This window comes from Dunckerocampus dactyliophorus, chromosome 2 (genome assembly GCF_027744805.1).
Source record: "Dunckerocampus dactyliophorus isolate RoL2022-P2 chromosome 2, RoL_Ddac_1.1, whole genome shotgun sequence".
Lineage (NCBI taxonomy): Eukaryota > Metazoa > Chordata > Actinopteri > Syngnathiformes > Syngnathidae > Dunckerocampus > Dunckerocampus dactyliophorus.
In genome coordinates this window covers 10,708,070-10,721,861 of record NC_072820.1, presented here as the reverse complement: position 1 = coordinate 10,721,861, position 13,792 = coordinate 10,708,070, and the positions used below count along the sequence as shown (strand labels likewise).

Below are 13,792 nucleotides of genomic sequence, written 5' to 3'. Positions count from 1 at the left end.
AAAGAATAAATTAATTCAGGGGTTTTGTAATGTGTCACAGATTGACAGGTTGTTTTCTGTTTAATATCTCACTGTCGGAACTAACCATTTATCCTTTAAAAATAAAAGTTAGCCTAGTAAGTTTCAATAAGATGTTTTCATTAAGTTTTTCTCACATTTTATGCATGTCTGTACGATGATGTTGATTATTGTGATTGATCATTTTGTATTTTTGGGATGACTTAAGTGAACCAAATCACTTCAGTGAGTCCATAAAATGAACAGAATTCACAACCACTCCTGTATTGTATCTACGGAGTGAGATTACTGTACTGTATTGGTATATATGAACAATTAAATTGATAAAACTTACATATTATATTACGATTTAGACGTCGTGAATACGTAAATATACCAGCATAACAAAAAAATGTATACGGGGACGTGAAAAGACCCGGAACCTAACCGGATATGACGTCAGTTACCTAGCCACCTGTCGCCAATTGTGGATCATTAAGGAAAAGTAGATAATTAACACCAAGGAAGAAGAAACGCTACCTAGCATGGGTATTGGTGTTAACTGGTTTCAGATTATTGTGGCACCTTTTGAATTTTGGTCCTAAAAAATGAACCACAAGTCCCGAACCTGCCGGTGCTGGAGCTTTGTCCTTCTCGTTGTTTTTACCACCACGGAGAGCCAGTATGCATCGTACGAACCCCCCAAGGCTCAAGGCCCGAGCCGGACGTCTTTTGGTTTTGTCCAGTCTCCTTTCTCTATACAGAAACATAACATTCAATCGAAACCTGTGACTGTAAAGTGTCACTCGGACGCTATAGAGGTTGTGGTTCAAGCTGACTTGTTCGACACGGGCCTTTTGTTGGACCCGGAGCATCTGCATCTGGGTTTGAAACCAGCGATTGAAGGGCGGTCATGCCGTGCTTCACAGACGAGTGCGGGGACGTTGACTATCCTCGCAGACCTGCTGGACTGTGGAACTCGACTGTCGGTAAGGTTTTCAGTGTGAGCGTCTTAAAATTCCACAAAAGTCATTTTAAATGTTCTAAAAAGGTTTTTCAAGAACCTGCAATTTTATCTCGCAGCCCTGTCAAAGTTTAGGTTTGATTTTAATTCACACCAAACACTGTTTACTGCATGTTCACTGCATGTAAATGGGGTAAGATATCTTACCTCCATCCATCTTCTATGCTGTTTATCCTCACTAGAGTCGCGGGTAGTCTGAGCCTATCCCAGCTGGACTGGTCGCCAGTCAATCGCAGGGCACATATAGACAAACAGTCACACTCACATTCATACCTTTGGGCAATTTAGAGTCGCCGGTTACCCTAACATACATATTTTTGGAATGTGGGAGGAAACCGGAGTACCTGGAGAAAACGCACGTACGCACGGGGAGAAAATGCAAACTCCACACAGAGATGCCCAACTGAGATTGGAACCTTGACTGTGTGGCCAACATACTAACCACAAGGCCACTGTGCGGTCCATATATCTTGCCTGTTAAAGACAAAACACTACACTTGCATCGATTGTATAAGTTAACAGAGATAACTAAGAATATGCAACTTCTAGAACCCCAGGAGCTTCATTTGATGTGGCATATCTGGTGACACAAACACATTTTTATCTTGTGGGTCGCAACTCAAACTAGTGGAGAAACACTGTTTTACACTGCATAGTGCTGTTGTGGTGTAATAAAGCAATTGGTTGTAATGTGCTTGAATTTTACCTTGGAAAATGTGCATTAACCCTGGCTTCATTCCACTATTCCTTCATTCTAGTCAACTGGAGACATGCTCATTTATTCTAATGTGTTGGTCTATTCGCCCAAGCCATCATCTGATGGCTTGATTCAACTGGATGGAGCAGCTATCCCAGTCGAGTGCCATTTTGACAAGTAAGTCTTATGCAGATGTCTTGATTTACTTTAATTGTACCTTTTTGTAATTGGTTTTCCACAGTAAACTGTTCAATTTTATTGCATTCTTGTTTCCAGGAGGTATTCAGTGGATGGAGTTTCCCTGCAACCCTCCTGGGTTCCTTCGGTCTCTGTGGCCTCAGCTCACCATCATATAGCCTTCCATCTGCGCCTTATGACTGGTAGTTTCTTGTTCAATATTCCCTATATTATACTGCAGTGATTCCCAAACGGGGCTATGCTTACCCCTAGTGGTACACAAGCAAATTGCAGGTGGTACGATCAATAGCTTGGAGAAGAGCTCCACCAAAATCATAACAGTTGTTACATTCTACTTTCGGAGAACTATCAACACTCATGGTGTGACAGAAAGGCTCTGGTGGTACACACAACAAAATGTTGGGAAACACTGCTATAATATAAAACTATTACAAATAAGAATATTGAAATGAAAAATTCTGTTAACGTTAAAGACAACTGGCAGTTTGTGAGGCGGTCTCATACATACTACTTGGGTGACCTGATGCACTTTGAAGCGTCTGCTGTGGTTCGCAAACACAAACCCTTGCGAGTCTATGTTGACCATTGTGTGGCCACAGACACTCCTGACCCGCAGGCCACCTTAAGATACGACTTTATCGCGCGTAATGGGTGAGTGCAAACTGCAAGACATGATGAACCTGTCGGCGTCGTCACGCACCTTGATTTGATTCACTTGTTCCCCCCCCCACTAGATGTCTCACTGATGCTTTCCTGACAAACTCCAGCTCTCACTTCCTGTCCAGGCTTGAAGAGCACACGCTTCGATTTCAGCTGGACGCGTTTCGGTTCCACCAAGGGCCTAGCAGTCAGGTTAACATCCTCCCTCAATGAGCTGCATGCTGCGTTTTTGCCATAAGCCAGATGTAATGTTCTGGAAATTACTGACAGATTTAGTTTGTATCTTAAGGTTTACATCACCTGCTGGTTGAGGGCAGTTCCAGTGACGTCAGCCATCAGCTCTCAAAACAGGGCCTGCTCTTTTGTTGGCAACAGGTAATCTCATCTTGCAGTTTACATGTGTAACAGTAAATTATAAATGGGTTGTTTTTCTTCTTTCAGAATAGTGCCTTTTCATTATAGCTTTTGTTTCCATGTTCAGATGGAGGTCAGTGGATGGTGAAGACCAGGTCTGTAGAACCTGTGATCATCTTGCAGTCAAAGAAGAAACAACCATAGTTGGAGAAACGGAGCAGTCTACGAATTCAAAACAGAATTTTGCTCTGAACAAACCAAAACACTTGACTAGTTCTCTGCAGGTCCGCCCTAGAATGTTCCCAGGCCACAAATCTCAGCTGTCCTCTGAACCGATGACGAGAGAAGTGGACTCTAAAACAGGTGATAACATGCTTAAAGGTGCTATCCCAGCTTTGCTCCAAATTACACTTATTTTTTTTTAGCGGTGTCAGAACTAAATATTTGTCGTTTGGCCCGAAAAGGGGGTGTGACATTACTGGCTGTCTCTCTCAGCTCGTGCATAGGCACGTGCCTTGGGTTGTTTATTCAAACGTTCATGTGCAGGTTGTCAGACTCATGAACCTTCTGCATATTCTCAAATACCGGCCTCTATTGTAATACATACTATTTTATTTTATTCCTCAATTTGAACTTTTGAACAAACACTACTCTACAAACGGGCCTTCATTGTCTGTTAAAGTTGCCACCAAATGTTACAGTTCGATGGATACAAAATGGTTTAGTTGGCATTTCCACAGCAAGAGTGTTTCTCATAGCAGAAAGCTCATCATTGCTGAACATCACACGTGTCTTTTTATAATGGTTCCTCAAACATACCTCGTCAATGAAGTGTTTTTGGCAGCTAATTCTTATTTCCATTGTTACGATCAACAAACTACTTGGACAAATATTTGTCCTAGTCAAAATGCGTCGTTCAAATAGCTGTCTGGTACCCTCTGCAGTTGAGTAAATACAGTATATGGCAATGGTAGCTGTGATGAATATACTGTGCTTAGGCTGAAATGCCCATTCAAAGGTGACCTTACGTCGCGTCACACTGGGAAAACTTTAAAGTCTAAACTAAATCAAGTAACGTAATTTCCGGTGGATAAGCCGCTATTTTTTTTTTCCTTAAACTTTGAACCCTGCGGTGCAGCTATGTTCTAATCTCCTTTTAATGCAGAACTACTAATCGTTTAAACACTGTGCTGCTCGCCAGTCAGTGAGGAAACGGTAGCTCTTTCTTTAGCAGGAGCCAGTCACGACCTATTGGTGAACTCGCGACCCATTGTAAATCGCAGGACGTCATTGCGCAATGCAACAGTCTGGCTGACTGTCATCTTACAAAGCAAACTAAACTTATCACACAGCAACTTAACACTCAAAAGGTAGCTAAGAAATATAAAAGTACCAATACAAGTTTAAAAAACTACTATTTTAACTTCTTCCCATAATGCATTTAATTCAAAGCATTACAAAGCTGATTCATTCAGCTGCCTTGACACATCCAATATGGCAGCGACATTGACTCGATGCGGTGTCTAAATATATGGTTTTGACAACAGCACTTCCTGTTTCCCAGCGTGCTTTGCTGTACTGTTGTAAATGGCTGCTAAGTTACACATTAAGGGCTCACATAGTTGTTGATTATGCCGCATTAGTCATTGGTAGTGTCTTATCTATTACTTTGCCGTAGATTTTTTTTAAATTATTTTTTAAGCGCTTTTTTTTTTTAAAGCTCTTTAAAGACACAGTAAGAATGGTATGTGGAATGATAACCCCCGCCGTGATTTCTGTAGAGCTGATAAGTTCATTGTGAGCTCTGTTATTGCTCTACGAACGTATTGAATACACGATTCAATGTTAATGATGCAGTTTTGTGTTGATGGTAAAAGGTCTATCTGCTTTCAATGTATGGAAAAAACTGATACCGATGTTGGCCGATATCACATTTTTATGCCAATATCGGGCCAATAATTATCGGTCTCCGATATTACCGGACAACCCTCCTTCTTGGATAACTTGAGTGTTAAGTTGCTCTGTAAGTTTAGTTCTTTAGTAAGATGACGCCATGAGTCACAGTAATGAGTAATGACCTCCTGCGATTTCCAGTGGGTTGACAAGCTCGCCATAAGGTCCCCCCCCCATGATTGGCTCCTGTCAAAGAGCTACCTGGTCCTCACGGACTTGTGCGCGCCACAATGAGTCATTTTGTGACGTGGACATGTGGCTTATAGCCGGGTGCAGTTTATATGTAAGGCTTATGCACCAGAAATTACAGTACTTACAGTGGACAGATATGACTGATTTGTTTAATTTTCTCTAATGCTGTGTTTTTTTACAGAGAGAATCGTCCAGCTTGGACCTCTTACTGTCAAATAGACAGTCTCTAACAATACTACTACATCAGGACCTCTAACGTGTGGTTGAGAGTGGCAATTTCTCTGATTTGACGGGCCAAGTGGAAGATGAATCCGTGGAGGTCACTTGGCTCCATGCACAGGACACTGAATTCATTTGATCTCTAGGAATCATTTAACTTCTTTCTTGCTTAGAATATTGTTTGATATACATATTTTTCCAATATAAATTTTTTTACATGAGCCATGCTTTGTTGTTTTTAACCTACTCAACTGAATATCTCCAGCTTTCAGTAGCATCCGCACGCAAAATGACTTTTGCAAACAATTTAATTAGCATTGGGTTTCTATGCACTCAACCTCATTAGGCCCAGAAAACAGAAATGGATGTGCTGTCTATTTCTGCTCAAGTACACAAACACCGCACATCCATCCTTTTGGTGTCCACTGATCAATCCAACATATTATCTGCTGCTTTGAACTGAGGAGTGAAGCAGACATGCTATTATGGAGCACTTCCTTCCATTACCACCCACAACCTGCCCATCATGTAGTCACATTATTGATTGTTAATTTCTGAGGGGGCCCTGATGTAACATGAAAAGTTGGCTTTAAGAACTTCAACATCAAAGATGTAAATCGTATATTATTGTTGCATTTTATGCAAGTATGTCAGATTTTAGTGGAAGAGCTGCATTGTAGTTTGTCCTAAACTTACCTCGCTTTAAAAATGCTGTCCCTCTTCAGCTTCAAATTACACTTTTAAACCAGAAAGTACACCTGCGGTTTGCATATGTTACCAATTGGGGTTTAAAAAAAAAAAAAAAGCTGATTGGACAAATGTTTGTCACCATGTGAAGTTAAACTTTGTAAGCGTTTTCATTCAGACTGAGAAGAAAAAAAAAAAGATTGCAGTTCATGACTTGCTTTCACCGCTGTCTCGGGTACGCATACATTTTTATAGTGCGGGCACATAGTCTCAGAAGCAGCCAACAATTTGAAGTCTGTGTGGTTATGAGGCTATACATTCAGTGGTAATGTAGCAAAACTTAGCCAAAGCAGTATTGGCTGTCAAGTGTGTGTGTGTGTGTGTGTTGTGTGGGGCATGGCTTGCAACAGCAGAGAAGGAAGAGGGTGGGTTTATAAAGCCCCCCTCCCTCATGACAGGGAAATTACTATTTATTCCAACTTAATTTTCAATTTGCATTATTTGGCAAAGTTTTGCAGTACACAGCAATCTGTAGATGCTTCACTTCATTTTTGGGTCAAAGAATTTATTCAAAACACTTTAAATTGGCAAGCTCGAAGCAGACCACCTGCACTATTAATTCCAAAAACATGCAACAGAAGCATACCACCAGGGACCATTTTACTGAGCAAGACCACTTTTGTAGACAAGCTTTTAATCCATTAAGACTTTATACCTACGGGCTTTCACTGTGTGCTACAAATTTTTTTACAAGCGTCTCTGCCTCTGGTCAGAATCTCTCACAGTGTTCTTGGGGTGTTGAATACTGTCCATGGTTCTGAAGCCATTTTTGGCCCATGTCCCTATAAGTCATTGGTTATCTTGCAGTACTTTGGGGAAACGACTGGTCGATTTCCCGGGCGCCTGTTTACTTTCTTAGAAAATGAATAAGCCATTGCATGTAATGTTTCGGTTGCAATTCACTGGTGGGCTATAACAGGCCTACTAAGTGCATAATAAATCTGTGACGCTCCAAAGTACACTTGGGTTTTTATGTTGCACAGCACGTGCAGTGGGACATGCTGAGAGCGAGGTGCTCCGTTGCGGACACTATAATGATGCGTCAGTCTTCACATCCTTCAGTGAGTGACTCGTCTCTTCCGCATCCGGCCTCTCCTGCAATCAGGGCGCACTGGATCGCTTGCAACGATGGCTTCATTGTTGGCTGTCCTCGCAGTTTGCTCTTTTCTTGGCACGTCTGTTTACTCCATCCAGAGATGCGGACATGCTCTTTGCCGGGATGATCAGGAATGCTGCACCCGAGGAAACTCCACCACCAGTGCGGGCACCTGTTGCAACCACTTGGAGGACAAAACTTATTACCATGTTGCCATGGTGACTCGCAAACTTTCTGGTGTTCTGATTATGCTTCTTCTCTTCGCCTTGGGATACTTGGTGCAGCGAGTGTTGTGTTCTAGGTCCAGGCAGCTCAACCCAGCACACAGTGGAGACCTGGCTGTTACAACCTCACAGGAGCTGCTGGTAGGGAGCTCCACGCCGGACAGCCTCCTGGACTGTGGAACCATTGCTAATCTTCCCACATATGATCAGTGCAAACATCTGCCAACATATGAGGAGACGGTACGGTATGGACAGGCTGATTCCTCTTTGGAACAAACTACCTGACAAGGACCACTTTTTTTTTTTTTTTAAATCAAAGGAAAGACCTGTTAGATGCACTTCAAAGGAATATTGTCTTGTAAGCAAGAACAGTCTGGCTAATGAGGTTGATGCTGCATAAGTAGCAGTCTGACTTTAATGGCTTTGCTAATGTTGATGAATAATTTACCATTACTTGATAGCAGATCTGTAATAAACTATTAATAACTTTGCGTTTTCCTCTGTTTTAGCTTTAGAGGAACCCTGAACATGGTCACTTCATTCAGGTAAAGCAGCAAATTGAGAGATTTTGTCAAACGAGTTTTTGTGTTCTTAGAGGTTGTTCTGGGTAATTGCACGGCATCATACTGAGAGCTCTTTACCTTGCTAAATAAAGTATAAATACTAAAAACACCTACATTGCAGCTGTACAGCCACAATAAAGTATGTTCCTAACCAAATGACTATCAATAGTAGTCATTTTATTCGTAGAGCTACCTTACTGAATATCACTAATTGCACAATCGTACCCAATAGTGTATTTAATTTACATATGTGGGGTTGGGCTGCGATTGGCTGGCGACCAGTCCAGGGTGTACCCCGCCTGTCGCCCGAAGTCAGCTGGGATAGGCTCTAGCATGCCCCCGCGACCCTAATGAGGAGAATCGGTATAGAAAATGGATGGATGGATGTAGGGTTGGGGGATATATTGACGTTTTTAAAATATCAATATTTAAGCACGATGTCAAAACCAACCATATCATTTATCGATATAACTGGATTTTGCGTTGTATCTCCCTCGTCCCTGCATGCAGGAGGAGGGGCGGAGCAGAAGCCCGGCGGCTCCAGTCGTAGCGACAGCATCTGCGGTGGAAGAATTGGTCAGCAAGGAATAAGCGGTAGCTCAGTAATGTGGAGGTACTCCATATTTTCTTTTATTAGCTGAGGATTTGAGCTCGGTTGAAGGTTTGTTATAAAAAATATATATTTATTTCAAAAAGAGAATGGCCTACTTTTACTTTAGAGGCTATTTTTAGATAAGATTTTGTTGATGTGCATCTTGCATGAAGCTTTAGAATATCAATCTCATGTTAAGTATTTTAATAAAACTTGACATGCATTATTTGCCTTTGATTTTGTCTAAATTCACTTTGCTTAAAAAATATGGGGTTATATATCGATATTCAACCTAAATATCGCCCAGCCCGAGATAAGCAATTTCAGCACCAATCACCGTAACGTAGTACATTTAGTACTACAGATGCAGATGGACAGCATATATTTAATATGAATAGAATACAACTAACTCAAAAACCTCTCAACTTTCCATGTTTATTTACATAAAAATATATTAAACCAAGATTCTTCAGAATGATGAAAGCATAACATAATTGCCATAAATGTCAACAAAAATGTGAATCAAAATATATACAGTATATTTCAAAGGATTTAAATCAATTACTCCATTTCTGGAAGATCCTAATGTTGGAGATGAATCACAAGGAACTGCACAGTATGTGCCCACAGCATCTTAGAGCGCTACAGCATAACAAGTATCACATTACAGTCGATGTGTTGTGAGGTGTCTTATCACAGAGACTCAATTTAATGGCAGCTCGCTGTTCGGTCTACCTGACCTCATGTTTTACTTTCAGTGAATTAGTCTGGCAAAGCACATGGGATGGAAATGGAGATACTGGCTTGAGGAAGTTGAACACAATTGACAAAATGTTTACATTTCCTTTTGCAGTTCAAAAATAATTCCCCCGTAGGAAATTAAATTGTACTTTCGCAAATTTGGTGCGTATTCATTAATTGAAAAAGAATGTCCTGAAAAATATTGGATATGGTCAAGTGAGAACTAGAAATGTATTGTTGTAGACAACCACAATGTATTCCACGGGGTATACTCTGGATCTTCCAATACACTTGATTCCTCAACTCTTTGAGAAAGTCATATTTTCCTAACTGAAGATAAGACCATGTGTGTGTGTGTGTGTGTGTGTGTGTGTGTGTATTAATAGATAGTGTGAAGACTGTACACAACTATGAATCCAATCTAGTGTATCTTGGTGGCATAGTGATAAGGTAATTTTGAATAGGTTTTTGTGCCCCCTGCTTATTTGAATAGAATGCAGATTACAAGGATTAATCATTTTTTATAAACCTTTTTGATTATTTCACTTTTTGTGAAACACTATGGACATTTTTCAGAATGTTTAAAGAAAAGGACATTTTTTTGACTGGTCAACTGTACAAAAGTTTTTTTTTGTTTTGTTTTTTTTTTAATCGTTGTATAATTGACTAAAGACTAGAGTTAAAAGCAATTAATGAATCAATGAATTAATATTAATTCAAGTCAGTTTCACTATACTAGTGTCAGTTTTCATGGTGCGAATAACGTGATTAATTACAAGCTTATGGTGGATTAAAATCAATTGACTAGAATTCGCATGACTTTCTGTTGCAACATGGCCAAGCGTATTCCCATTTAACGTCTCAGAGACTTTGCTTTAATGTAATCCACAGTGTCCTTAAAGTTTTCTTTGACGGTGGCGGCAGACTCTGACGGGAGTTTAACCATATGACTAACCCGTCTGAGGGCGTCGTCCACCCCGTTGCCCATATAGGCGGAGCAGGCCTGCACGAACCATTCCCGGTCTCCGCAAATCTTCTTCAGGTGGAACGCATCTTTAATATCGGTGACCGTCATGGCCCCGCCGATATCCTGTTTGTTGGCGAGGACGAGAACAGGACGGCCGCGGAGGTGCTCGCTCTTCAGCGTGCTTTCCAGCTCTCGACGTGCCTCCTCCACACGCTGCCGGTCCGCACTGTCCACCACGAACACGACAGCCGCCGTGTCCTGGTGGAAGCCCCTCCAGTGGCGTCGCATTTGCGCTTGGCCGCCTACGTCCCACACGGTCAGTGCAATATTCTTCCGCCTTTTCTTCACGTCGAGCATTTCCACGTTGAAGCCGATGGTGGGGACCGTGCTGAAAGACGACCCGTGTTTCAGTTTGTACAAGAGGGTCGACTTGCCCGCGTTGTCCAGACCCAGGAGGAGGACCCGGACCTCTGGTTGTTTGGTTCCCCGCTGGCCCATTCAGATGAATACAGCAGGTATACTTCTCACTGTTACTATGAAGGCGTTGTTTGCTTTGAGTCTTGTCAACTTTTACCTGCGATGTTAAGGTGTGTTCTTGATCCAACGTCATATCCTGTAAGAAGTGTCTTTAATAGTTGAACCATTAACTGAGCTGATGAGTGCACAAAGTAACACTGAGGTTACAATCAGTATTTACAATAAGTGAACAGTTGATGCACAACACTGGGACCATACAGTAAATGCATTACCAAATTCCTGTACTATTACGGCAGGTGTATCCAAACATTTTCCAGTGATGGCCGCATAGTGAAAAATGAAAGGATGCAAGGGCCACTTTGATATGTACATTTAAAGAAAAAAAACTGCACATCAGCTTTGTGATGTAGGTCAAAAAACGTATTAGTATGACCTTCAGTGTTTGCGCTCCCCCCCCAAATATTTCAACTTCCGTCGTAAATAATAAATCATCTCAGCCACGTCATGACAGTGGTATGCAAGGAATACAAAAGTAGAGAACTCATCAGTCATTCATTCTGTAAAAATGCATAAACAGGATACTTGCCACTAAAAAAAATCCACTTGGGAAAGTAGAGAAGAACAGAAGTGTTCATTTACTGAGGCGTGTCCTCGCTCAACGCCAGACACATGACCAGGAAATAATTCTGTACAGCGTCCATGCTCTTAAATGCCGCAATTAAGAACACTTAAGAACACTTAATTGGTAACAGGTTCCTTCAACTTTAAAATAAAAAAATGGAATTTTAAAAATCCCAGCAGAAATGTTGAATGACTTTGACAGTCTTCAATCAAAGCATATTCAAGTTTCTTAAATACAGTTTGTAATTAGGGCAGACTAACAACTTGCTATTCTTTATTGATCAAATCCCAATACCATCCCTGTAGTCCATCACATCCTACAACAAAATAAAGTAAAGAAATGAACCTGTGCCAACAAAGATAACTAAATAAACATTCCAGCGTGTACCTGAACACAGTGTAGCTGTCTTCATTGTAAACAGTAAAGAATATGGACTTTTCCCAAAACCGCTTCATGGTCACACAAACAAGTGAATGTTTTCCAAATCTGACCATTGACCTCCTCTTCACTTCCCACTCAGGCTTCATGTTCTCCTTAGTGAACAATGGCCGCATGAATGTCTCACTTAAGTAAATCAATAAATGTCATTCATCCACTCTCAAGAGCGGACCAGACAATCCTCGTGGATCTGTACTGCACGTAAAAGGGCACCGCTTGGTGCACTTCTCGACGCCTGCGCAACAAGATCACATTTTGTGATAATCTTCGCTTGATTCAGTTGCTGTTGCTAAATGCATCAAGTTCTGGTCCATTTCTCTTTCGGCTTCACCCATACACCGCCGGTTGGGTTGTCCATGACATACACCAGCCCCTCTGTGGTGTTCCGGCGGCTGTGGCTCCGTGGAGTGCAGCCCGCTGATCTCTCCAGTGCAGGCTGCTGTGTCGACTTTCGGCTGACCGCCCTCTGGATGCACACCACCTGGCCTTGAGAAGCACACAAGTCCACCTTGTGAGACAAATCCACTGTGCCTAAGCGCTGGAAAATCACCCGAGCTTCTGCTGGGGATTTGGTACCTTGCTGACCCATATTTGATGAATCCAAACTTGCCAGAAAGCTGTATTAGCCCTGTTAAGTATGGCCACCTTCTTTAAAAATGGTGCCCTGGGTGTTTTTGACTCACTTATTAAGTGTCAAATCCATGTAAAAAAAAAAAAAAAAAAACACACTGAAGTGGTCCCGGCAACCAGTAGCGTGACGCTGTTGGTTTTATGGTCACCAGACACTTGAATGTACAAAGCGGGATCTGTTTTGGTCACGTCTGGACTATTCTGAGTCCGTCCACCTGGTGCAGGCCATCACTTGGACGTGCAGGGCCGTGCAAGGATTAGGTGTTGGGTTTCCTAGCTTGTGTGCCTTGTTGACGTTGTTTACGGTAAGGCAGGCACAGTCATCACACTGACGAATTACTGTAAATGCTTCAATTCGCGCCTCTTCAATTAACCGTCGAGTTTCTTATAGTTGCCACGAGCGTAGCCTGCAAAGCAAATAACTGCTGAGGTCTGTAATTAGCGCTGCATCAATTAAAAATTCATTAACAGCCGTGGTTATGTAGTTATGTTGTTTTTATTGACTCCACAAGATACTGTAGCAGCAGCTGCAATTAAAGTACCATGAGTGGTCAGCATCCAGCAGCTTTATCTACCTCCGCATGCTCTTTAAAATGTCGGTTTTGGGACTCAGCTGTTGGTGTGAAACTCATGCATTGTTACCAGTGACATGTGGTGAGGTACTGACTCCTTTTCTGGAGATTTTTTAGTTTTTAAATAATACAGGTTGCTCATTAAGGAGGAGAATAACAAAAAGAAGAGAGTAACTTACTTTGGTTAAAAACGATTTTTTCATTATATTTTAGTACTATTTATATTTTTTTTATTAATTCAAACATTTGTGGTCTAGCATTTTATTTTTATATGAAGTACATGCACCTTATCCTTCTCCAGGAAAAGCTCTGATACTTTGTTGTAAAAGTCTGTTCACCTCCTGGTGAGCTTGGCTATATAGTCTTCCATCTTGGCAGTCTCATTCATTCATTCAGCAGAGCATAAAAATATATTTCATGCATTTGACTTGCTGTCCTCCAGCTTGTGCTGCTGTACAAAAAAAAAGGTGGCTTTTCGTCTTCATAGAAGGAAGGCATTGACAGCTCACGCACGTACCCCCCCCTTCAGGCTGAAGTGAATACTGCAAGCGCCGTCACGTATTACATTTATGTGTATTTTATTGTCCGATTAGCTGACCATGATTATAATTGTTTCTGCAATATTATTGCTGACAAGCAGAAATTGTCAGGCTCCAAGGTCCAACTCGGTGCTCTCAGTGAGTGCACTACAGTAGGCTAGGCTTGCGCACTTGTGTGACTCGAAGAGAAGTGCGCAGTAGGCTCATCTTAGATTTCCGGCCTGTATTTGATCAGGGAATGTGCAAGTTCAGTAATTATTTTCAAAATGATTGGAATCTACAGAAAAATA

The 13,792-nt window shown here is 41.6% G+C and overlaps 2 protein-coding genes across 2 annotated transcripts; one reads left to right on the top strand and one right to left on the bottom strand.

Annotated features, from left to right (window-relative positions):
* The first annotated feature begins 477 nt into the window (after positions 1–477).
* Positions 478–5,515, top strand: LOC129177154 (zona pellucida sperm-binding protein 3-like). The gene is made up of 8 exons (XM_054767962.1): positions 478–986; positions 1,780–1,895; positions 1,995–2,098; positions 2,390–2,567; positions 2,651–2,768; positions 2,866–2,951; positions 3,058–3,293; positions 5,257–5,515. The coding sequence occupies exons 1-8, from the start codon at positions 606–608 to the stop codon at positions 5,292–5,294; spliced, it is 1,257 nt and encodes a 418-aa protein (XP_054623937.1). The 5' UTR covers positions 478–605; the 3' UTR covers positions 5,295–5,515.
* A 3,439-nt stretch (positions 5,516–8,954) lies between these two features.
* arl14 (ADP-ribosylation factor-like 14) lies at positions 8,955–13,619 on the bottom strand. Its single transcript, XM_054768004.1, has one exon. It carries the CDS (start codon positions 10,720–10,722, stop codon positions 10,111–10,113), a length of 612 nt encoding a protein of 203 aa, XP_054623979.1. The 5' UTR covers positions 10,723–13,619; the 3' UTR covers positions 8,955–10,110.
* Positions 13,620–13,792: the final 173 nt, after the last annotated feature.